Below are 26,028 nucleotides of genomic sequence, written 5' to 3' on the forward strand. Positions count from 1 at the left end.
CAAATCACAGTTTCTCTGAAAAGAGCCATCTCACACCAGGAGGGAGGACATGGCAACCCTGGGGAGCAGGATGGAGCAACAACTTCGAGGCAGCAGTGCAGAGAGGACCTCTGTAACCCTGGGCATCAGAGAGGCAGGAGAAGCAGCTTCTGAATTTGCCAACACTGCCAGCAAATCCTCCACGGACAGCGTTCCCACCCCTCGCCTTTGCCATGAGATACACACAGCTCAGTACACTCATGCTTACAGCACCCAGGGAAGGAGCCATTCCCACCAGACAGATGAGCCACTCCAGCCAGACACCCAGCCTGGCCCTCCAGCCACCTCCACCCACTTTTGGTGCATCCTTCAGAGCCTTGGGGTACGTCCCAGCCTCTCCCTGGGAGGAGGCTGACAGCAGGCAGCCGAGAACTGTGTAAGTGACAGTTTGTTGTCAAAAAAAACAGAAGAGAAACGGTCCAGCAGCTCCCAGTGGAAAGCCAAGGTTTGCTGGGTTTATTGTTCCTTCTGCTTTCATTTAACCAGAACCATCTTTGAGATGGACGAGGGAGGAACAGACCAGCCAAGTGGGTGTCCCACAACTGGACTCCTTGGTCGTGCTGTTGTCTAAACATATGTCCATGCAACATGAAGGGCCAAGACCACATGCTGAAAAAGAGGTTACAACAGGAGACGAAACATGCCGCTAGGAAGAAGAAACCTGGAGAGCAGGACCAGATGGCAGAACCCAATGGATGGGAGTGCAGAGTGAGGCAGAGAGGTTGCGGTGGGCTACTGCTGCAGAAAGGCTCCGGTGGGGCTGGCTGCAGAGCACAGCTGGTTCCTTATTTATCCATCACACTATTCCAAGCCCCTTCTGCAACTCTTCTGGAGAAAAAAAAAACAAAACAAAACAAAACAAAACTCCGATAGAATGTGACTCATCATGCAGAGCTACAGCAGCTCAGGGGAACCTGTCCATTTATAATTAATGAAGTCCTGTTTGCAATGATCTGACTGCAATCTCCCCTCTTCCCAGGAGGCTGGTCTGGCCTCTCTGCTTCTTCGATACCTGTGGCTGGAACCACACGTGGAAGGGAGAGAGGCCTGGAAACCAGGAAAGCCTGAGCATCCCCAAGGAGCATGGAGGCTGCCCTGACCAGGAAACCCATTCCATCACATGTTCCCTGCAGGAGCAAGCCTGCTCAGGACATCAACCTGACAGGGGGCTTCAACCAGAGTGCTCATTAGTCATCTGCCCTCACTAAGGGAGGAAAGGAAAGAAGGAAGCAGAACCTCTTGCCATTTTTAAAGGCTGTGACCCATGAAGAGGGAATGCTCCCCACGTGGTCAGGGAGCTGTTGAGAGGAGTGTGGAAAGGGCCCCAATAGTGTGAATTTCCATAACCTTCTCTTGCCCTTTTCACCGTGGTCTTAATGCCAGGAGGCTTCTCCTGAGGCAGCCATCGAGCGTCAGCTTGTCACAGACTAGAAGGGAACAGGGAAGCAGGAGCTGCAGCCTGAGGATACGCGGGAACGCGGAGTGCTCTTCTCAATGGAAAGTCTCTCTTCCTGGTGTCTGGTACCATTTCACAGGCAGTGCTTCCCAAGGAGCCCACAACCTGGAGAAGAGAAAAGAGAGATCCAAGCAAGATGACACAACAGGAAGGATGGAAGAAACCAGGCAATCCCCAGACTGTGCTGAAGAAGCTTTTCCTGAGAAATCCCTCCCACAGTGAACTTCTCTCAAAAGCACTGCATTTCCTTTGCATTATGTTAAACAACAAAAAGATCAACAAAATCAAACCTGAATCAAACTTTGAATTCTACTGTTTGGGATTAAAGTAGTTTCATTCCCAATTCTGATTCCAAAGCAATCTTCCTAAAAAGCAACAACTCATTTCCTTCAAGTTGGTGTTCCTTCCTTAAGACCCTCACCTTGGCTGCCAAGGGGATGGGGAACTTGGACTGGAATTCCTTCAGTCCATCAGCTTTGCTTATCAGAGTAAAAGTGATGATGGCCACATAGATCCTGAAATGGGAATGATTGGTGAGGCTGACGTTATATCTGTATTTTTGTTTCGTTACCCTGCCATCCTGAAATTGCAGGCCTGCTCCCTGTCACAGGATTTTAGGTGCTTTCCTACCAATTTGGGCACTGAAATGGCTGCATGAGCAGTGATCTCAGCTCATTACAATGCAGTGATTTCAAGTGGATGTTTAATAGCTTATTAATAAGTGAATCTTAGGGAACTGCAAAAAGTGGCAATTATTAGGTGGCATGTATTAGAGCTAAAGTAGTCAGTCATCAAGCAATAGACTAGTTCATTGACACTTTACAGTCCCATTGGGTAATTATTGGGATTAGGCTGAGTACCCAGTTTCCCACCTATGACTTCATAGGCTGGGAATCCAGCTCTCCGGTGACATCACAGCTCCAGAAGTCTCCCTCACCAGTTACCATGCGGACTCTGCTGTCACCCGCTCTACACATAGGTGTGGCATACAGAGTTAGGAAAGAGCCCAGACCCTTACAGAAAATAAGAATAACAGGGAATGAGAGTTTAACAAGGAAATAAATGCAGGGCAACTGCAGAGAAGATCAGCAAAGCCCCTTTCCATGCCGCACCACATCATCTTCTGAGAAGAGCAAGGAGCTTGAGATGGGGAAGCATCTACTTCCCACCTGGACAGGGGCCAGGGCAAGCACGGAACAAAAATCCGTAACAGGATCACAGAGATGGCACTTCTGATTTTCCTGCCTCTCCCAGAATGGGCTTTGGAACTCAGGGCAGAAGCAGGGACAATGTAACCCTGCCCTCTCTGCTGATGATTACCTCTGCCTCGGTGCTGAGCTCTGGCACGCACTTCCAGGCCGTGCCTCTGCCTTTCCTTCTTCTCCCCTTCCCCTCTCTCAGCCCAGCTGAGCAGGCAAGGCAGCCTCGCACAGCTCAAGCACACAGCAGTGCCAACAGCCCAGGTGGCCACCTGCACTCCCCCAGGCTGGCAAGCCCCAACAGCAGGGGTGGTGGCCGAGAAGGCAGCTGGCAACCTGGAGGTGGGAGAGAACCTCCCTCCCTCCCAGAGCCCAGCCCTGTGCATCCCTGAGCCAAGGGAAGAACATCCCGTAGGGTGGCAAGGCTGAAGGAGGTGCGGAGCTCCTGCTGTCCCTGGGGAACATTCCCACAGCAGCAGGCCAGAACTGCCTGCTCCGAGGCTAGGCTGCTCCAGGGGCAGCTCCTGCTGCAGATGAGCAGGAGGAAGGCAGGCAGACGGGGTATAGAGCAGCACTGGTACTTGCACAAGCTAGGAGTGCAATCGGGGAGCAGATGAAAATGAAGAAACAACAACAGTTTGCCTTATGCCCACCAGAAGGGACAAGGGGATGCTGAAGACTCCTGGCTGGGCACAGAGAATGTCCAGGGCCACCCCAAGTGCAGCAGAAACTACTGTCTGTGGGGGCTGCTCTCAGTGTCACTTTGGTCTCTTGTTCCATGAGGGGATGGGACTGATACAGCCCTTGGCTTTCCTCAGCACTGCTCCTGGCTCGAGTTACCCCTGCCTTGCTGCCCACTTTCAGTAAAGACAGCTGCCCCTATGTCATGTGCTGCATACCTTGTTGCTCTCAGTCAGTCTCTGCTCCCCTGCAAGCCGGCTGGCTCTGCGGGGGCTCTGGAGGGTATGAACATCACTGAGAAAACCTTTAAAAGCAAATCACCCAGCGGTACCAGTGGAGCTAAAATCCTATGTGAGAACAAGTTCAGGAGGCAGCGGTACAGACCATCAGTGTGGCTCTCACCTCTGAGCCTGCAGGCACAGGCGTAGCTAAGGCAGTGTGGTACCAGCACCTTGTGCCCTGCCTCATCCCCACTATTCACAGGCTTCCTTCCAGCCTGCACCCAGAGCTGGCTGCCCTCCCTACACCAGAGGGCTGGTGCCTCCCTCTCTGTCAGCCCACTGCTGCTACCGGTCCTCCCACTGGGACCGTGCTTCTCCCCAGCACAGCTTTCGGGAGCCAGATCCAGGCCCAGAAGCAGGACACCTTCCCAGCCCAGGGAAGGAACGTCTGCTTTTCAGGCCAAAGGCACATGTGAATTTTGGCCCAAGGAAGCAGCTGCCCCATTTCAGTTCCCTCAGCAACGCTGGTAGGGAGCTGCTGTGACCTGCAGTGTCTCCCAGGCCACAGAGCTGCTGGAGAGGCTGAGGCAAACCACAGAAAATACCACAGAGGCTGGTGGCCAGCTCTAGCCCTGTGCTTCCTCACCAGGGCAGATCTGACCAAGGCTGATGCACCATACGGATGCATTTGTGTTGCCCATACAACCAGGACAGCCTCTTCTGAGATGGTGCCAGTGCTACTAAGGAGAGGCTGGGGGCTGAGGGATATTGTGGCTTGCCCTTTTCTTCCCTTGCAGTCTGACTCTGGGTTGTCATGAACTACGACTGACCTACAGCTCTCTGCCTCACCTGTCCCTGCCCCGGTATCCATATCCTATATGGCACCAGCCCCTTGGCCCCTGCTCAGCTCAGGCCTCCAGCTGACTTTGGGGCCACTGCTAGAAACATTATAGCACACCTGTTCTTCAGATGAGGGTTTACAGCCAAGGCTAGCACATCTGGATTGTAAAATAGACATTTGGAAGCTTATCAACATGTTTCCAAACAGTCTGAGTATGGCAGAGACTCTGTCTCGATGCCTTAGTGGAGGAAGCAGCTGGGCTGGAAGGGTGATTCGGTGCCCTTCTCACGCCCCATGCAGGCTGGGCCAAGCCCCGCACACACCCTACAAACGAAACTGCCTCTTCCTGGCACTAGTGGTCCAGGAAACCATGTCAGCAAGGCTCTAGGAGGGAAACAGGGAAGTGAAATCCAGTGCCCTTCTCACCCCAGAACCCACTGACGCAGCTGCACCGAGCCTAGACTTCAGGCAAACATCTCCCAGAAACACCGCCTGCTCAGAAAATTGGTTGGGAATCTGCACCATATGCGCTGGGTGGGGATAACCGACTCCATCAGCTTGGTCCTGTGCAAAGCGCAGCTGCCAACAGCCTCCAGGGTTTTCGCTCTCAGCAAAGCCCTGATCAGCAGCAGCATCAAGCTGCCACTAATGGGTTTGTCAGCACCAAGCAGATCTAAAGGAGGAACGTGGCCTGCTGCCCTGAGTTGTTTCACGTGCACAGCCCCTCTCATCGTATTAGTTTCTCAGATGTGCAGCTCTCACACTCGTGCTAACAACAGACCTCCCACACAAGTGTTCAGTAACATACTCTGATTTTGGTCTCTTCCCAGACATCCCTCGCCAACAGAAACACAGCTGATACTTCGGGGTGTGAGTGACACAGAGGCAAGAGACACAGAAGACCTGTAAAGCTGATGGAGCAGGAGGTACCTCTGCCCCCACTGTGTAGGAGGGCTTTGGTGACATGGAGGTGGTTGCTTCCCATGAGATCTTCAGATGGCCTAGGTCTAAGTTCATAGCAGATGATTAACAGTTGTTCTCCTGACAGTAAAGCAAAGCAATGCTAGATACAGATATGCTCTCCAAAACTGCTCCTCCCCTCATTTTCACCCCACCATAGCCTGGTGGCATCTCCCCTCATCACTTTGCATTTTGCCAATCTACCTGCAGGTGAAGGCAATGTTCCGGTCCCACAGTACTGACAGCCATGCTATGCTCTCATCACCCCTAAAGGAGAGACCACTCTGCTAACCCAGTGACTGAGCACTGCACAAATATCTACAGGAACTGGCAAAGGTGGCACAAAAGGAGACACTTCTTTCAAGCTGGATCAATCTCTTCACTTCTCTGCAATGCAGCAGTCTTTAAATGTATTTATACCTATTTTACAGCCCTTTGGAGGCTTGAGCAGACCTGGATTCTTTCATCAGCTCCACCTGAGTGAATCTCTCCCCTCTCTAACCAACATTCTCTCAGCAATATTGAACTACCTCCTTAGAGGCTCTAATTCAAAGTAGTCCCAAGCTCAGGGTACTTCAGTGGAGGAGGCTGGGGAGAGATGGGGGTGTGAAGGTCAGGGGTAACACTGAACCTTCAAACACTGTACCTGCAGCAGTGGAGAGGCAAAGGCACTTGCACTTGGCTGAATTCTTCATCCTTATGTATCTGTTTCAAAAGCCTGGTGCTGGGGCTGCAGAGCTCCCCAAAAATCCTGGAAATAAGAGCAACCTGACTAAGGTGAACGCATGGAAGAGCATCAGTGTAGAGAGACCTGACAACTTCTAAACAGAGCCCATGACAACGGGGCCATGGCATTGACCCACAGTGCTGATGCTGGGACCTGAGATCAGTCCTGGCTCTGACACAAGCTTCTTCTGTGATCTCAGATGAACCATCTAGCTTCAGACCTCAGGGAAAAAGTGGAAAAGAGACCACCCCACACACCCACTCTGTGTTTGCCCATATCCCTTGTTGGGCCCTCTGGCACAAGCATGAGCCACATTACATAGAACAAAGGGCATACTGTAGGAGAAAACCACTGAATTAATGTGAGAGCTGTACACATGCCACTTCTTAGGGAAAACAAGCATGTTTACTGCACCTACAACTGAGCACATATAACACTGTCTGAAATCCATGCAAGGGCCAAGTTTGCTACTGGATACTTTTTCCATGGGACCTGGAGAACCTGCAAAGACGTTAGCAGCAATTCAGGGTGAGAGGCACTGCAAGACATGACAGAGGAGAAGATGTTGGAAAATAAGGAAAAGAGATTCAGAACATCATTTAGATCTTACCAAGCAAATTCCTCTCATGTATTGTGATGTGCCAGTGGACCCATCTGCTCAGATCATCCCAGACAGTGTATTTTTACCCACAGAGCAGGCAATGTAGCTTTGCATTTCTCAGTAAATTGAGCTGGTCACCTCTAAGCTTCCAGGTCACTGGGTCTGCGGTCTCTTCCTACCGCCTGGGGCATAAATCTGACCCCCACCCCAGGCCTTCCCTCCCCGAAGCAAGCAGGTCCTGCTCATGACAGCCAGCGCTTTGTTCAGCGGCTAAGCCAACACTTCCTCCCAAGGGAGAGCGTAACGCCGCAGAGGCAAAGGTCAAGTGTGCTCTTCCCAAAGCCAAGGATTTTCCTTTGCCACTTAATCCAGGCTGAGATCTCACAGCCGGCACAGAGCCTCTCCAGAGGCTGGGAACACAGCCTTTGCGGGCAGAGGAAGAAGCATGCCAGGGACACAGGTACAAGGGGAGGGATTGAACATCTGCCCTTCACCACAAGCCTTTGGGGCACCAGCAAGGAGGCAGCTAGAAAAACAAACCCCCCACCCAATACTTCATCCCTATTTTGTGAAGTAACCCTGCCCCTGCCCCCACCAGTTCAGGCCCAATGCCAAAGATGGCCAAGTGGCTGTTGGTGCCTAACTTCCACGTTGCTTTAGCCCTGCCTCCTTTAGGGAGGACTGGAAGCAACCTAACCTCACCCATGCAGTGCCCAGAGGCAGCAGCTCAGATGGCTTCCAACAGCTCCCTGTTGTGCCCAGGAGCGCTCCTACTCTGCAGGGCTCAGCCACAGCCCTTCAAGGAGTACCGTGGGCAAGGGAGCGGTGAAGGACCCCATCCCTGTGGTTTTGCAGTGGAAGTCAGAAGGAAACAGGCTCCTACTGTTCTCACCTCAGCCAGCCATGAGCCTGCTGGCTATGGCCAAGCAAGCAGTTGGTCCTGGAAGTGGAGAGCATCCCTTGGTTCTCTCCCACACAGTCACAGGCTGGTTGAGGTGGGATAGGACCTCTGGAGATGGTCCTGTCCACCACCCTGCTCAGGACAGGATGCTCAGGACCACATCTAGTTTTTGAATCCCTCCAAGGATGGAGGCTCCACAGCCTCCCTGGGCAGCCTGTTCCAGTGTCATTCACTCTGACCTGATCTCTAACACAGATGGCCATCAGCCACCTTTGCTGCGATGAGTTTGGTCACCACTGGAGGAGCTGGGGCTGCTTCGCTTGGGGACGTGACACTCATGGACCCACACAACACTCTTGGCTATACCTCCTGGCTCCAGTCCCCTCAACACTCAGGTTACATGGCCACATTCAAGAGACTAAGCCTGGAGTGAAAGGGGGGTGTCCCTCTCACTCACACTGACCATGCAAACACAGCAATAGCAAATACACCCTTGCAGTTTCCCTCCATTTTTCGCTTTCTGTTCAAGGCAACTGAAGAAGCATGGGTTGGGTGTGGAGGACATCATCTGGCATTTTTCTTCTTTCAGAGTCGATTGCCTCCGAAACTGAGGAGGATTAACCATAGAGACACTCCACAAACACCAGACTCCCCCCAAGCACACACTCAACCCCCCCCCCCCCCACACACACACACTGGCCCTGCAGTCAGCAGAGATCCACGAGGATCCTGGGCCCACAAGTCTGTTTTCACAGATCTGTGCCATTTTACCTCCCAGTGCTTTTCTGGTTCTTATTATCTCTGCAGAGCTGATGACACTTAGACATTTCACCTCCCTGAAGGCTTTTTCTGGCATTTAAAGTCTGATTTATGCAATGCAGCCGTGGCTGTCCCGGTCACCCACACACACCTCTGGCTTGTTAACACCCTGGCTGGCCAAGGACCCTTCCCCTCCCGGCAGCAGATCCAAACCAGACTGAACCTCTGCACCCACTGGAGTTAAAGCCTTAGCAGCTTTCTCCTCCTACCCCTTTCCCTCTCATTCATTGCTCATCATTAATCACAACAGCCTCTTTGCACGGGGGACCTGCCTCCACAGACCCAGACCTGCATCTGCAGCTGCCAGGGGCAATTCAGGGGCAGGCACTGAACAAGGTCAAACCCAATTAGCAGTCATCAGGTAATGCTACCAATAACCTTAGCCTGGTCATTGACCCCAGCTGTTTGGAGGGCATCACCAGCTCAGGGCCCCTCCCCAGTCCAGCAGGATGCTTCTGGCAGGGAAAACAGCCTCTTCACCAGAATCGTGTCTGCTCTTGCTAGAAACCAGTTCAGAAACACAACAGTTTGGGATCTAAACAGTTCTTAATACTTATCACTGCCTGTCCCCAGAGGCAAATCCAGATCCAAAGTACAGCTACAACACATGTATATCTGTTTGCAACACCTCATTGGAGGAATTAAAGAGTGACAATGATACTGTACTTGGGACATGATGACAACTGCTTCCAACTAGCCAAACAAGACCAAGGCCAAGGCTGGTCCAGACTACTAAATGGTGCTAGAGCTTCAGGCTGGGCATGGTACCAAACATTACAGTGGAGCCCCTCTACGTGGCCCCTAGACATCTTTGCATTTGCGGGCCTGGCGACCTTTCCAAGCTTCTCTTTACCATCCTGCTATTTATTTTCAGGCTGTTTCTTGCTCCTTGTCCACACTGCCTGCACAAAGTTATTTTACAGGAGGAAGGGTCGTCTCTCATGAGCTGTCTGCTTTGTACCTAATGCAAGGCAGGGTGAGCTGCCTCTGCAAGGCAAACCTTGTACCTCTGTGTTGTATTTGGATGCATCTGTCTTGCTTGTGTTATGGGAGGGGCCTGCCCTCTGTCCAAGTCAACCACTTCTGTCACCTGGAGAGGAAGGGTGACAGCACCATAACCTGGATACCCCACACACTCCCTTCAATCCGAGGCAGTGCTTGCATCCAGGCAGGCCTGCCGGGGAGGAGGATCGAACGAGGGCAGCTGGACAGGAGCCCTGCAAGCCAGCCAGGCCTCCACATACCGGCCACAGAATTTGCATCCGAAGCCGCTAACAAATGAGGTGAAGGAAAAGTCTGGAACGGGGACCAAGTCTGGTCGTGGTTTGAGTCCTGACTCCAGAGCAGCTGGTGCAGCCTGGCAGGTGATACACAACTCAGCTGTCCCAAACACCCTTGCCGAGCTGAAACTTCTTCCAGCGTGGACCAAGCACGCTGTTCCACCTCCTTGAACTCCTGCAGTCTGATAAAATTACAGGTAAGGAAAGGACCCTCTGCCCCCTTCCAAAAGCAGACTTTATACACCCAGGGTGCAAGGGGGGATGGAGCTGCCTAAAGTGGTTTGCAGACCTGAACCCTGCCCCCTCACCAAACTCATAGGCCCCAAGACCCCAACATGCCATCTAGAGAACATGCGTTCCTCGCTGTACCACGAGTTCCCCCCAGTATCATGGGTGCCCCTTCCTACTCTGCTTGCAGAGCTGGGGCAGGCTCTCTTCCAACTGGATGCCATCCAGAGCCTCTGCTGACGTCCAGAGAAGGGAGCAGGAGCTGCTCTGAAGGGTGGGAGAAGGGACATGGAGGCCAAGACTCAGGGGTTAGGTGGCACTGCAAGAACCCAGTACCTGTGGGTGTTGAGCTAAGAGGTACTGCGGGGTTAGACCTTTCTATTGCTACAGCTTCACAGATTTTCCTCTTCCCATCTGCCTTCCCACCATCTGCTGAGGCGACTGCAAGGGAAAGGAGGTTCACAAGGGTCACTCTTGGGCCAAAGCAGATGGAAAGGACCCGCTGTGAGAATTTTATTAGAGATGGGCCAGACAGCTGCAACATGCCCTTCAGCCTCACCGACAGCTCGCTGGATCATCCAGCGCACAGAGAGTACCAGGGCCGAGGGAGCTGGCTCACAACTGCACACGCCACTCTGGAGGCTCGCTTGCAATGACGAAGGGCCTGCAGCTGGACAAAGGAGTGAATTAACAAGCTGTTTAAGTCCTTCATCCGAGGCCTGAACAAACAGATGCTGCCAGGAGCTGGTCTCTCCCCCTCCTGGGGACTGTCCTTCTGGTCAGAGACATTTTTTCACAGCGCTCCCCAAGGGGGAGAACCAGCAGCACCTTTGTTTGCTACACAAAGCTCCAGGGCCTTTATCTCCCCCCTGCGCCTTTGAACCTGCTCCAGATTTCCCAGCCCTGCAGGCCTCCAAACCTGGCCTGCTGCAGACCTAATTAACTCCCTTGTTCATTTATGGTCTTTTGTCACTAAGGCATGTAATTGGTGCACAGAAGCAGCAGATCCTCATGTGTGCTCACATGGACCGGACTGCTCCCTTTGGTCTGCTGGGGAAGCCCTCTCCTGCTTGCCAAGGGTGCCCACAGTCCCTCTCCGCAGTCAGCCACCTCAGGATCATCTAACAGAGAGCACGCTGCCTCCCTGTTTCCAGAAAGCTCCCTCAGTACTTTGCAGCCATCAGAAGACACCAGTCTTCCCAGTGCACGACACCTTTGAATTCAAGGAAGAAAGCTTACCAGGATCATGGATGGCACCCTAACCCTGTCTCCCTTGCTAGCACTGAGAAACCCCTCGGGGTTTCTCATCACTCCCTTATGTTTGCATGTTTGCTCATGCACACACGCACGCTCAGAAGCTTCCAGCCCAGGAGGCAGGCACAGACCCCAAGCCCGGCAGTGGTGCTGCCATACTAGTTTCTCCCCCCATTGGGACTCACTCAGATTTACACAGAGCTGGATGGATGTAAGAAGAACATGACCCCACTGCTCTTTTACCCACCACCCCCCCCCCGTTCCCTCTTACCCCTGGCACCACAAGGATGGAGAACAGCAGAGAACGGCAGGGCCCTTTCACAGGATATCTGGGCAGGATTATCCCAGGACTCTTGGACCAAACAGGCAGCTCCTCAGCCTTTGGAAACCTCCCTTGCCTTTGTTCCTTGGCCTTCAAGGGTTGGGGGAAGGGATCCCAATGAACATGTTTGTGCTGTTCTTCTTAATAGGGTGTTGTGTAACACAGAGGGAAGTGACTACACCGGGGACCCCAGCTGAGAACAGAGACTTTAATCCTGCTGCCCAGGGAAAACTTGGAAAAAATACCTACATCTGTTCTGTTGCATTAGGCTCATGGCTCCGAGGCTGACAGCTGACCCTGGCTGCTCATGATGCCAAGGTATGGCCGCTGCCAAACAGTGCCAGGGTAAATTACCATGACTGATTAGAAAGGCAAAAGTCAGACAGAGAAAACCGGGGAGGGAGCTCTCCCTATGCAGGTTTCTGGAGAAGGGAAAAGGCCAAGCCAGAGTACATCAGGGCACTTTGTCTTCACTGACACATTGGCAAACAGAGCAGAGAAGGAGCAATAGTGGAAGAGGACAGGGCAGGGGATGAGATGCAGGGAGAGGGATGCAGGGAGGCAGAGAAGAAACCACAGTTGCGTCCACCTCTTCATGGGGTTCACCAAGAATGGGCTTCAGGAGACGACCCTCCCCCTCCTCCTTGAACCTGTGCTGGGCTGAGGCCATAGAGGAAAAAAGGTGCTCTTGTATCTACAAGCAGGGTTCATGGCTCAAGAAGGGCACAGGGCAGATGCTGGCCTCACAGAGCAGTGCACGCTCTCCCTGCCATGAGTCTGCCAGCTCTAGGACATGTAAGAACACAGGTGTGGGGCTCCCTGATGCAGCACCACAACACAGCTCCCTTCCAGGCTCAGGCTTTGTCATCACCTCACATCATTCGAAAAGCTCAGAGCCGAGCATAAAGGAAATTAGCTAACCAGGGAACAGAACAACACTACCAAAATTTGGCTAATAGCAGGCACCTAGTTGTTCTGGAAACACGTCAAAGACTTCTCACCATATTTGGCGGGGCTCTACGCTGATGCACCCACTGGGAACATGGGAACAGGGCATGAGGGAGAGCCCCTTCTTGGCACAGCCCCTCTTACAGACACAGCAGGATGCTGAGGGCAGCCCTCCCCTAGATGGGAGAAGGTTTCTGGAAAGCTGTTAACACCCAGTTCTGTGAAGGATCTGCCCGTTCCTTATTCAAGTATTAAATTGGCTCAATCCTAATTAGCATGACATCTATGACAGGATTAAAGCAGATTCTGTCTTCCTCTTCCGGCCTAGGGCCAGCAGCTGCCAAACACTCCTCCAGGTCAGCATCCTGCACAAGACAGTGGCTAGCTTCAAGAGAAACGGCAAGCAAGCTCCTTTGTAACTCCTGTCCATCAGAGGCAGGCTTTGGCCCTGAAGCAGGAAGGTTTGTTTGCTTTAAATCGTATTTAACCATGGATGTTTTCATTATCCACATCCATGTCACGCTCTTATCTGCCCTTAGGAGGACAGGGAGGAAAGCAAGAGCTTTCCTCAGTCCATCTGTGGTGCAGACAGCTTTGATTAGCCACATGCTTGATGCCTTTCAATCTCTCCTGGCTGTTGCTTTGACCTTGTTCAACAAGACAAAGGGATCAGGAGGAGCTGTGTGTTTCCTCACCATCCTTCAGCCTTTTATAACCTTCTACTTCAAAACCACCACCTTGTGTCAGACTCCAGTCCTCTATCTGTCTCCACACCTCTTCACACAATCCCAAACCTTCAGCACTGAACTGAGCACTTGAGGAGCAGGGATCCTGCTGAGAAATGCAGCCAGAGAGATGCCTTCTGATCTGTGAGCATTTCTGCAATAGAATCTAAAGATGCCTCTTGGGTTCAACACCACCAGTCTCATGAATTTTTATCACCTTCCTCCATTCTGCTGTTGCTGTTTGACCTGGTGCCTTTCCCTCTGGTTCCTTACACCCCTGGGGAACAGATCCATCAAGTTCAGATCCTCAGGCCTGAGCTGGCTCAGCAGCACCAAGCGCATTACACCTCACAAATGTGTTTGGAATGCAGCTCCTCTGACATCCTGCCACTTTGTACTTAAATCGCAGCTCAGCCCTGCTCAGGAGGAAAAACCACAGGGGCTGAGGCACAGCAGAGCCAAATCCTAAAAAGACATTCCCAAAGTGCCTTCCAAAGCCACTTCCAACAGGCTACTGACAGCGCTAACAGCAAAGTGTGAGGTTAGCTGGGCAAGACACCTCTGCTCAAAAACAACCTGATGCAGAGTGTCCAAGGCAGGCACTGCCCATGCAGGGACCACGACCACTTCAGGACAGTTGCCTCCTGAGGATGGTAACACGGTCCTTTTTCCTTCATGTCCCTGGAGCTGTTGCACTGCTCCAGTCACCTACTGCAATTCATCCAAACTCATGTCAGCTTTCACTCCCCCAGGCTCTCTGGAAAGGCTAGTGGTGTCTGCAGTTAATAATAAAAGTCTATTTTGTTGTAACAAGACCTAAAAAGAGAATATCAGCTCAATTCTGCTCTCCCGGTCCATGTGCTAAAAACTCTCCCCTTGCAAACCGATGACTAATCTGTGTCTCAAACCCTGAGGGAACTCATCTAATCTGGTTAGTGTTACTGCTGTTGTTTGTTCATATTAAGCACATTATTTTTACTAAGCTATTTGTCCTGAGTCTCCTGGGAGAGAGTGCTGCAGGTTAATCATACATATGTAAATCCAATTTCCTTTCATGCATTTTAAATGTGTTGCCTGTTGTAAAACAAAAGCGCAGGAGGAAGCCATACAATAGGAACTTGTGCAGAACCAGGGGATGCTTCCTAGATGCTCACTTCTCATATGCTCCAGTTTGGAGATTAGAAGTACAGCAAGAGAATCTGCCAGCCAAATTGTCTGCTAGACTAAGAGGTCTGCTGAACAAAAACCCACCCCCCTGACAACAGTAACCCAAACTGCAGGGTTTCAAGAGAGCTGAAGTTGGCCACTCTTAAACCTGATCAGCTCAAGTTGACTACCGGTCCCCCTCTTGTGGCCAACCAGCCTCAGTCACCTTCTGTCAGCAGAACAGGGCTGCCACACTGCTACTTGTCCCTGCACCCAGGCACCTCGAGCACCCCCGAGCCCAGGGCAGCATGGCTCTGCCCCGGGGGCTGCCAGGCAGCACGACTTCAGAGCACAGAGCTGAGTCAGGGAGCGTGGCAGACGTCATGACAGTCTTCTAAAAAGGAAAAGATTCATTACCAGAACTGCCAGCATCTGCCCAATCCCTCCAACTTGACAGCCTCAGGGCTATCTACAACTAGGCTCTCGATTTTTAATAGCAATACTGTGTAGCACTAGGACCCCCATCTTGAAGCAGGGCCCCATTGTGCAAGAAACTATACAATATCTGGACTCAGAGAGACTGCCTGCTCTTTGGGATGGGAAAAGAGATGGATAGAAAGAACAGAATATGAACAGAAAGAGAGCGAGCAGAAGGAAAAAAGACAACACTGGTCAGCATAAGAGATAGTCAGTGAGATGCTCGCAAGGGATGAGGACACGCAGCACAAAGACAACAGTTCAATATCTTATTAGAAGACACCAAGGCAACATTTTTGTAGTGTACTTTTTAGTTTCAGCAATGACTACAATTGCTACCAGTTGTTCCCAATATAAAAGGGCCGAGGAGAGAGAAGGCTGTGAATCACTGCTGACTGCTCTAGTCATAGACAAGGAGAAGAGGCTGCCAGTTTCCCCTAAGTAGGAGTCTGAGTCTGTTCCATACCAGCAATAAAGGCCTCTGCAAATCTGAGCTAGCCTCTACACAGCAAACCACTTCTCCAGACAAATGTGAAACCCCCAGAGCTGGTTTCATCATCCTCCAAGAGGACTGCAGACAATCGTATTTCCTTGCATTTCTTCACCCACTGCCATAAGCAGCGCTATCTCATCTCGAGGTAACCTCATGCATCAGCTACTGAAGCACAAGAGCCCCAAGCAGCTGTTCCTTCTGGTAAGAGACGAGATTTCTATTACTCAGAAAATTGCATGAGTTTACAGGCCTTCATAATTATGTTACCATAAATCCCTAAATTAAGGGGTGGGTATGAGCCAACACACTTCTCGCAGCTTATCAGAGAATTGCCTCAAGAGGGAGAGAAGAATTTGGGTTTGGCCACTGCAGTCACTCCCCCAAAAACCACCCAAACTCACTCTGGCCTTCACGTGCCTCAGAGAAAACTCTGAAGCAGCCTTAGGCCAACTGCAGTTTCTCCATCCCTCATACAGTGCAAGAGCTCCGCTTCCTTCGTCTGTATTCATTGCAGATTTATACCAAGGCTGAGAGCCTTGGCTCTTGGCCTCACTCCCCACTTCCAACCCCGTGTGCAATTGCCCACGCCTCAACATGCTTTGTAGCACGCCATCCCTGCAGAAGGGTAGCTGGAAAAGACTGATCAGGAATTTTGGGTGAACTTCAGCTACAGCTGTTTTGTTTTACTGCAAAAAAAGTTATAGCAAATTATGTCTAAAAATGAACACATTCATGCAGTAACACCTCCCTCCTACAATCAAGTTTCATGCTCTGGAGAGCAGAGATTAGGGTTTCTCACGCATTCAATGATAAAAAACAAAAAGGAAAGAGTTTAAGAGGAAGATTCTAAAATCTCAGATTCTGCACTGTACAGCTGATGCCAAGACAGGCTGAGGTTCTGGTGGATTTTGCTGTTTCCCGTAAGTGTTTTTCTTTTATAGTTCCCATAATCACATGTTCAAACGCTTTCTGCTGTCACGTGCCAGGTCAGTCAGACACAAGATGGTAGCAGAACAGCCAAAACCATACAAAACATAGTAATTCACTATAGGAACCAGGAGCTGCAGCCTGGTTCAGCTGACCAACTCAGCCATAACACTATAAAAGCAAGAAGAGGTCTTATCCAAATCAAGTATCATTTCCCCATTTTCTCATTCGAGTATCTGAAGAAATTCCTTCTCTGTAGTTCTACAATCGAGGCAAACAGAAAGCTGAGCAGAGGAACTGAATGCACAAAAATCCAGTTTCCCAAGCAGCACATCTTGACACATCTCAGGTCAAGCGGCCGTGTATAGAATCTAGGATCTTAAGATGTCAGGCAACTCCTTGGTATTGCTGGAGACACAAGCTGGGGCATGTAGGATTCCAGCATGAAGTGCATGGGCATGATTTCTCTACCAGCCCCAAGTCTATGCCTGGTGCCAGGATAAACGGAGGCTGTGGAGTCAGCAACAGATCACTGTCACCACTCCCTCTCCAAGACATCACAAGAAACTGGTGATTAGGATGGACAATATGGGCAGCCAGACCACATCATGCATCCTGCAAAGAGAGGCAGAAACTTTAGAACCTACTTCATGCTAAAGTGATCTAGCATGCTGAGCACTCCTCTTCACACCCAGATAGAATTTCTGAAAACTCCAGCCTCAGCTTGATCCCCTTCCCATAATACAGGTCATGGCATGTAAAATCATGTCCACATGGTTTATCGTGTATCATTTTGCTCAGGTTTGCAAAGTCACCCACCTTTTAGGGCCCTGACCCCAACTCCAGCAGCTCTAGACTCACAACCTCTGTGATTTACAGCGGACACCGGAACTTTAGTTTCTGCATCTTCATAATGCTCACCACTCCTTCATCTAACCTCTGTCTTCTCTGAGACCACCATGAGACAGCTTTGTTCCCACAAGGAGCTTCTAAATAATACCATGACCCAGCACAATGCTACAGAGGCAATCCCCGAGACCCACATGCACTGCTCACTATCTTAGCTAGTGCTCAAGGCTAGAAAGCCAGAATCAAGGCTAGATGCTGCTTTCCATAATACGTGAGAACATCTGCCCAGTCACATGGTAGAACACGCAGCCAGCCAACGCTGTGCTGGCTGAAGACGGGCTAAATCTTTGTACAGCCCAGGAAACAGTGTTTTCATCGTTTTAAAGGAAGCAGTGATAATGGACACAGAATCATGTTGCAGAATCTTCTGAATTTTTAAAGTTATGATTTTAATCCTTAAGCTACAAAAAAAAAAAAAAAATCTACGAAAACCACTGATAAATTGAATGCTTTTTATCAGAGCTGGGAACAGCTCAAAATCACAGAAATTGGATATTGCCCCTAAAGGCAACAAACTATCAACATACCAATTACTCCCTTGTTTCTTAGCAGACACTTGAAGGTACATTGTTTCCACCCTGCAATCTGAAAGTATTTTGTATAACTTAAAAAAGACTCAAACACCCCTTCTTCTCCCTCTTGAGTGAGGCACAAGCGGTACAAATACCTGAAGCTCAAGGAGTCAGGTAATATACAGTGAGATGAAAAAGTAATTGCACCAACCACATTATTAATTTACATAAAAGAGTCTTCAGAATACTTTCTGGCATTACCAGCTGCTTCAGCCCATTTCCCAGACCATTGCAGGGGCCTCAGCGCAGCCTGTGAGCCCCAGCCCAGAGTCCTGACCCTTCCCAGAAGCTCACAGGTCCTGGGTTCAGTCAGGCATCCTGAAAAGCTGCAGGTGAACTGTTCTCTCCCCCTGCACCACAACTCAGCAAGACACGCAAAGACCTGGAGAGGCCCCTCACCCATGGACAGCACTAACCAGTTTGATTCTCTCTGTACAGCCTCGAAAGAACGCTAAGCTGAGAAGGCAGCATTTTTAAAATATTTTATTTATTATACAAACTATTTACAAAATCAGCTACTACAACCATCGGCTTCCAAATTTTGGCTGAACTCTGCCAGAAATTCACCAGAGGGAACTAAGAACATCATCCACAGCTCCTGGTTTCTAAAAACATGCAACATGGCCTGCAGGTGCAGGCTGAAGCAAGGCCCTCTGCACCTCAAAGCAGCTTCAGGAAACACAGAACCTGTCTGAGATGATACCAGGATCCTAAAGATTTCTACAGAAGGGCCTCTAAGTGGAAATAAATAAAGGATGAAAAGAAAAGTAACAAGCCTCTGCCATAAGTAACATACAGCATAGGTGACCAAAGCACATCCCCATTGCCAGTGTTAAGGGCAGCATAAAAAGTGACTGTACCAGGAAATGGTATAAAGCTAGAGATAAATTTAGAAACACTGTGACGGATCTCAGGAACATGGGACAAGCTAGGGGCTTGGAGAAACAGTATGGATGGGTTTAGTTGACTAAGAGCACCCATCACAGTTCTGACTGCACTTGTGTTAAGAAAGTCCTTGGCATCTGCACAGCTGCTAGGAAGCATTGGGTGCTGGCTGCAATGCCACAAGAAGCAGTTAGGAGCTCTTCCCAGCAGAGGAACACTGCTCAATGTCCAGCTATTCCATCCTCAGAATAAAAAAAGTCTAGCTCAAGAGAAGAAGGGAGAAGATTCCTGAGGAAGATGTCACTGGCAGAGTTGGCCCATAGTTACATGACTGAAAACATCCTCACTAGATGAGCCTGCAAGACAAGGCTGCAACATGGGAACAGCACCAAGCTAGGCCTCCCAACAAATAGGAGTTAAGCCAAGCACCACCACCTCCTCTCGGTCCCTGGAGAATGCAGTCAAGTGGTGGCATGGAGAACACAGGAGCTGTAACCCTACTGACCACGGAAGCCATCTGCAGTGAAAATAAAATGGTACCATACTCTCCATCCAAAGGAGGTCAGGACCTAGCAAAATGGAGCCTGCACTAAAAAAGGGAGAACAGCCACTACTAAAGTGATCTGTCAGAGTGCAACAGTGGCAACTCTCAAGCTGGCAGCCTCCCAGCACCTCAATGCCAGTGAGGGAATGAATTCACAAGGCAAAGAAATCCCCCTGAGTAGTCTCAATGCTCAGCTGGCTGCTTTTTGGCACCAAAATGGCTTATTTTTTTCTGTACAGAAGTAACACACTCAGCCCAAGAATGGCTAAGATGCTGCTTTAAAGACATTTTCTAGATGTAGAATGTTTCCCCAAAATTCCCAGTCAATTCAACTAAACTATACTGGAAAAACACACACAGTTATCTTAAAATATCCATACCGTGCAAAGTTTGCCCGGATCAGCTTGCGGGCAGCAGGGCAGCAGAAGGGGACTGAAGAGGATGATGAGACTTTTTATCTAATACAGCGTTCTAAAATTAGCTCAGGGATGCCAGTCTGAGACTCCATTCTGGAAGAAATCCAGCAATTCCATAATCCGGTGAAAGCTTACATTGCAAGTAGTAGGAACGCAGGTTTCTCACACTTTGACTCCTGACCCAAACTATTTAAGGGACTGCTGAGAACTTAAAAGATCTTGAATTTTGCTTCACTGAAGAACTCATCAAGAATCCCGGATTCCCCTTCCCTTTATTTCCCTGTGAAGGACTGAATGGACTGCCAGCAACAACCCGCACCAGTCATAAGTTTACTTCTCATGCTGGTCTGCTCATTCCTCTCCCCACAAGCCAGACAATGGTGAGTAAAGGCTGTTAAGTGATCACTTGAGTGAAGTTCTAGTTAACATTTTGTGCTGGAAAGCCAGCAGCACTGAATGGAACAGAAGGAAAGGAGAGGTGAAGAAAGAAGGGAGGAGGATCAGGACAGAAAGCCAGCTGCTCTCCAGGCACCAGCACCCCTCTAGAAACTCTGCCTGAAATGCAGTAGAGAAGCTTCAGGCTGCTGCGTGATAGAGGTAGAAGCCAAGACCCTGTGGGATGCTGGGGTAGAGGTACCATGTTCTGCCCAGTACAATCACCCCAACGAACAAATGCAAGCACACTGTAGCTGCTTACTGACCTGTCACTGTTACTACATAGCATACATACCCTGAAGGTGAATGTGGGATAGGCATTGGTGCTCAGCCATTGAGGGATCACACTCATGCCCATACTCTCTCTCCTGAGGAAGGGAAAAGAAGGCAAGGGCATGGGACAGCTTCCTGTGCAACATCAACTGTCAGAAACATTCAATGGAGGAGAAACTCCTCTTCCAGTTCATTTGCAGAGGCTCATTACCAGCCACTGCTGGAGAAGGACGCTTCTGCTGCTGGACCCTGGCGGAGGTAGTACAGGATCACTGTCAGGGCCAGCACTTGTGCTCCAATGAGATTGTTCTCCCCTTTGGGATATTCCCTCCAGTGGATACTGCCCATTTTTCTCTGTGGCACAGGTGACAGCAGCATCCAGAGCAAGATGAAGAAGAACCAGAAACCCTTCTGGGTTAGGTGCTCAAAGGATGGACAACCTTATTCTCTTCATGAGTCAGTGTTAGATGAGCTATCGGGGAGCATCACTGGGGGAGTTGAGCCAAGACATGGAAAGTGACTAAGGCTTCCCATGAGCCAGGTTTCCAGTAGAGCTCCATGCTGGTCTTTCCTCTTCCTCACAGAGAGCTACAATAAAGGCAGCTCAGACCTCCTGCACCTCACTGTAACTTCTGCTTATGAACTTCATCTTCTCAAAGAAGGATGGGTGTACAGGGTGCACGGAAATCAAGTGCAGTATCTCCTTGATGAATGCACCACAGTCCTTTTGCTGTTTCACATTGAACCAAAGGGAGAATGAGGGTAAGGGGAAAAGATGAGCTCTTGGTGACATATTTGGGATACAGAAAGGCCACGTGACATCTTCTGGATGACAAATTCCCTTACATGGAGTCTTTGCTCTGCCTCCATTGCCCCTGTGACGGGAGGGAGACGCAGAGGATTGAACCTGGGTCTTGCCACGAAGAGCCAGGAGGCTAGGTGGTCTCCTGGAAAGGGGAAATCACAGCATGCCAAAGCCCTCACAACCCTCACTGATAGCTAGCTGCAGCATCCTGTGCACTTCTTCATAGGAGTCATAAGTAGGGAGGCACAGCTGGTTAAAACTGTAAAACAAAAGAAAAATTCCATTCAGACTAGATCTGAGAGGGGACCACCCCCATCAGCTGCTTTTAGATGGGTTGACACGAGCATCACGCACATTACATGTTATGCACTGATTGCCCACCACAAATAGATGGTGTCATTCCCAAAAGCACAAAGCAGAAAGTCCTACCACCCCAGGATACTTGCCAAGTGTGGGCTGTCGGCAAAGTACTGTGAGTTGGAGCCGCAATGATCTGGAAAGATGGACAGAGTGCAGCAAACCCTCCTGGGGGCAGCTGGGAGGAGCCAGTTGTGAACTGCAAGAGCCTGGCCAGCTCCTCCTGTGTGAAACTGGAGACCACAGTCCAAAACCACCTCATGACCTGTTAGGAAACATGACAGGTAAAGTCAGGTCAGCCAAGCAAATCAAAAAAGCATATAAGCAAGTTGCAAGAACATCAGTCTGTTGCCCTTGCAAACAAGTGCTCTACTAATAGCATTTTTTTGTTTTACCAGGGAAGACACATAGAGGCAAGTATTACATAGTTTCTTATCAGGTAAGAGATCTCCCACGCTACTAGCTCCCACCAGTCCCCTCCCTTAAAGCAGAAAGGCTTCTGCTCTCCCCACAGAGATTTTATTTTTAGAAATACCTGCATAGGCAATGAAGTGCGTTTACAATGCAGAAGCTCATTTGCTTCTTGCACTATGCTAATCTTTTGCTTTTTCATACCCTCTGGTACTTTTGCAAGAAGGTAGAACCATCCCAGTGTTTACAGCTAGAAGCTTGTACGCCTGATCTCTTCTCATCTTGGGTGTTTTGGCAGTTTCCATTATTTTTCTAAATTAAGCCGCTACCATTCCTATACCCCTCCCACTGGGAAAGGCAAGGAGGGATGAGAACAATTACAATGTACAAATTTAGGCTACTACATCAGTAGCCTTTACCACAGCACTGAATTCCAAACACTCCACGTGGGCTGCAATCATGATCTTCAAGCATCCCTTAGAGATAAGTATGTCACCATGAACATCTTCAGCAGCAACAATTCCCACCAATTTATCCTGATTCACTGCTGAACTGTTCTTAATTAGCGCTTTGTTAGATTTTCTTAAAAAGACCACTGCTGCTGATTTTTGCTTGCTGGTAACTGATTAAGCATCATCTGTAGTCAGGCAGGCTGAATGATCTCTCCAAACAGAAGCATTATTATATATAATATATGCAGTCCTACTCCTGACCCCCAAATCTTCCAGTTTGTCCTTTTGGAAGCCTAATTTCCAACCAAGGAATCTATTTCCAGTTTAAGTTGTCTTCTGCTGTAGTTGGGATAACTGGTTTCAGCAAGCAGGAGGGAGGAACCCTTTCACTTACCTTCTCACGGAAGTGCCAAGATCCTCCTACCACTACAGCATGTGCCTTGAAGTCACAGACACTGATATCTCCAGTACCGCACATCAGCAACTGAAAGGCAAGAGACTGCAGTCAGAAAGTCAGAAGCCCACGAAGTAAAGCAACAGCTACTGTGCAAATTATAAACATTTAAAATACTTAGAGAATAAGTATTTTGGCTTTATTCCAGATCCAGAAAGCACTTCATTTGTCAGAGAGGAGGGGAAGTAAGTGTAGAGATACTTAAGGAGGCAGCAATTACCTCAAGCTCGTTCTCATCAAAAATAGCCAGGAGGTTCTCAGGAACTAACTCATTGAGACCTGGAAGAGAAGAGGAGAGAAGAGCAGCAAGTGCTATCCCCTGGGACGGAAAGGCAGAAAAGGAGCAGGGAGCAGACAGCATATTACCTTTCAGGAAGTGATCCACCTCCTCTCTAACCTGACTGGCCAGCCTGTACTGCGCAAGCAGATTTAGATACAAGATTTTGTTTTCATTGGTCACTGGTACTTGAGACCCTCCTGTCACCAGTTCCACCATCTGAAAATGGAAGAACACTTGACATGAGTGTGACCAGCAGCATTCCCCAAACCTGGACTCCCAACCAGAATAAACCCAAGCAAGGAGCTACTGCCCAGAGCTCAATTTCCTGGGGCACGTAGCAGAGTTCTTAACCCTGCTACAGGCAGAAGGGCTTAAACTGTCCCACCTTCAGGAAATGCCTCCCTCACCTTCTCCAGCTGTCCTGTCTTGCTATACTTCTCTTCAGCAAAGACCAGATCCATCTCACTCACATCATTGTTCAGTATGAAACAAACTTTGGATTTATAGAATTCTGGGTCATCCGTTTCAAAATACTGTGTGAAAGAAAAAGTCAGCAGGAACATGGAGGGAAGAATAAAAAAAAAAAACATACACTGTTAACCAGGACTCTGGATCTGCTTCTACTACACCAATATTCAATCTCTTCCCAGACCAATACAGGCTTCAGACAAGGCTGGGAAGCTTTACCTTGTAATGCATACGAAGCCCTATGATCTGAGCCAGAAAGGATCGAGTGAAGCGAGCTCGAACCAGTTGTTTGTAAGCACCTCCCAGAGATGATTCATAAAGACACTTTCCTACTAGGCGGCCTGCAAATTCATACACTTTGAGTCGTAAATATGTGGGACGCCCTGGATTTGGATGCACCTGCAAAGAGGAAGCAAAATGAAATATCCAAGTATCAGACAAGACTAGCACAAATAGTAAGTATGAGCCCAGTTCAAGTCACTGCATCTCTCAGGCTGCCACAGGAGCTTTAGTGTGATATCATCAAAGCCAAGCAACAGAAATAAAATGCCTGAGGCTGCCTAGGAAGAATACAAAATGTTTCACATGCACAGGCCAGAAGCTGTATGAGAGCAGAAATGGATTCTGAAATATTCAGACCTAATAAAAACCTCTAGACACCCTGATGCCATCTCCTCTTGCCCAGAAATCCAGCCTTCCCTGCTGAACCGGCCATCCTCTGCTGTTCATCCAGCCAGTTCTCTGACCCTTCAGTGGGTTAAGATCATTAAGCAAAGCTTTGAGAAAGGCACTGGAAGAAACTGTGCAGGCAGGCTAAAGAACGGGTAAGGTTGCACACCACTTAATAGCAGCAGCATTATTTAACCAGCAGCATGTCAATGCACACATTTCTGTGCATCCAGCATAGGAACCGCAGACTCACTCACCAAGGCCTGGTTGTTATCACTAAAGCGGGTGAAGAGTTGATTGGTGGTATCAAATAACGCCTTACAGATGAGCTCAAACCACTCTCTGCGTGGACCTCCCCAGTCCAGTGCTACAAGATAAAACAAGCTTGGTCATCCATGGGTCATCAATTCAAGAGTTTCATGAATGCTGCTCAGTATTTCCTGATGTGAGAGCTCATCGCAGTGAACAGCTCCGTAGCAAAAAAGCAGTAGACAGGGACTCCAGAACTCTAGGTTCCGCTCCTAAACCTAGTCCTAATATTTTTCTATTTGGGCCTCAGGTCCCTGTGTAAAGTAGGGAAGGGAATAGCACCAGCAAGATAATTCACTAACATCTGTGAGAAAGTAAGAGGGCTGGAAAGCCACAAAGGATAAACATATTACAAGAAACCAGAATTTCAGACTAAAACTACTCCACTATTATTCCTTTCAGTTCCTCCTCAAATATATTCACAGGATAACTCACCTTCTTCATCCTGAAAAATCACTTCAAAGTTTTTGCTCCAGTCAGAAACAGAAAAATTTCGTGTTGCTTTAAAGGACTGCAAAAACAAACAAACAAACAAAAGCAGCAGTCGTTACTGCTTGGCAGCCTGTAACCAATATGCAATCCTGCACACATGTGGATGGGCAATTTAAGCAACACAAAAAACAAGAAACAGTCTAGTACTCTAAAGTATAAAATTGAGAATTAGGAACTCCTGAGGTCTAATTCTTATTTGTCCAAAGCCACAGAAGCCAATTCCTCATTTTCTATTATGAGACACATCATCCATATAAATACAGCTCATCTTAAAATCAGTGTGAGGTCTTAGCACAGCACAGATGTATCCCTCTCAAGGCTGCAGTACAGTATTGTTTAAAGTATTAAAATGCCTGTGGGAAGGAGCAATTTCTGTAAAGCACTCTCAGCCCACGAGTTACGATTTAAAAACAGGAACATTTCAGAGAGCAATAGAAAATAGTTTGAAGGGTTCACTGACTTCATACTTAAAGCAAGTCACGATGCAAGAAAGTAACAAAATATTTCAAGTGTCTAGAACTTCCTGTGTCCTGATTCTGGATTCCAATTATAGAAAATTTTAAAAGCTACACAGCAATCCTCAGTCATGCAGATAACTTTGGCTTAGCTTATCTTCAAATAGGTTAGAGCACCATGCTAGTCACACCTCTGGGCTAAACACACTGATCACATTCATTGTGCCTGTCAACCTTGGACACTAAAGCTTACATTTATTATTATTATTATGGCACTTAATTTATTTTGTCTTACTAGGCTGTAACCCCAGTGCTCATGACAGTGCAGGGATTTCCAAGATAGCAGGGAAAAAAAGAGTTACGGAAATACTGTTTAGAAGTGAAGTCACTGTGTAGCAAGCTATTAACTGAAACATAATCTTGTAAATACTGCAAGATCATGTGTGCAGAAAATATTCCGAAATACAGATTGACTGAGTGTAAATCAAGGAAAATCCCAGTCATTCCTGCTTTCCCCAGAAATGTTTTTTTCCATCTTTATAACATTACTGTTGTGAGACATGTGGAAATAGTAAGTCAGGATAACTGCCTGCCCTG

At 48.9% G+C, this 26,028-nt stretch overlaps 1 protein-coding gene across 7 annotated transcripts in view; it reads right to left on the reverse strand.

Moving 5' to 3' along the window:
• Positions 1-466: 466 nt before the first annotated feature.
• The window catches only part of AREL1 (apoptosis resistant E3 ubiquitin protein ligase 1), a 40,199-nt gene continuing 14,637 nt past the window's right edge, over positions 467-26,028 (reverse strand). For 5 of the 7 annotated variants that reach the window (XM_042790677.1, XM_042790675.1, XM_042790676.1 and 2 more), the window contains 9 exons: positions 24,920-24,995; positions 24,433-24,542; positions 23,726-23,905; positions 23,446-23,571; positions 23,125-23,254; positions 22,979-23,037; positions 22,699-22,788; positions 21,531-21,706; positions 18,194-21,343 (listed from right to left, as the gene is read on the reverse strand). In XM_042790677.1, coding sequence (XP_042646611.1) covers positions 21,241-21,343; positions 21,531-21,706; positions 22,699-22,788; positions 22,979-23,037; positions 23,125-23,254; positions 23,446-23,571; positions 23,726-23,905; positions 24,433-24,542; positions 24,920-24,995 — 1,050 coding nt within the window. In that variant the 3' untranslated portion in view covers positions 18,194-21,240. Of the gene's footprint in view, positions 1,601-18,193; positions 21,344-21,530; positions 21,707-22,698; positions 22,789-22,978; positions 23,038-23,124; positions 23,255-23,445; positions 23,572-23,725; positions 23,906-24,432; positions 24,543-24,919; positions 24,996-26,028 lie in introns of those variants that run through there. The other 2 variants (XR_004409364.2, XR_004409363.2) reach the window with 2 other exon arrangements.

Source organism: Tyto alba, unplaced genomic scaffold (assembly GCF_018691265.1).
Source record: "Tyto alba isolate M040663 unplaced genomic scaffold, T.alba_DEE_v4.0 Super-Scaffold_18, whole genome shotgun sequence".
Taxonomy (NCBI): Eukaryota; Metazoa; Chordata; class Aves; order Strigiformes; family Tytonidae; genus Tyto; species Tyto alba.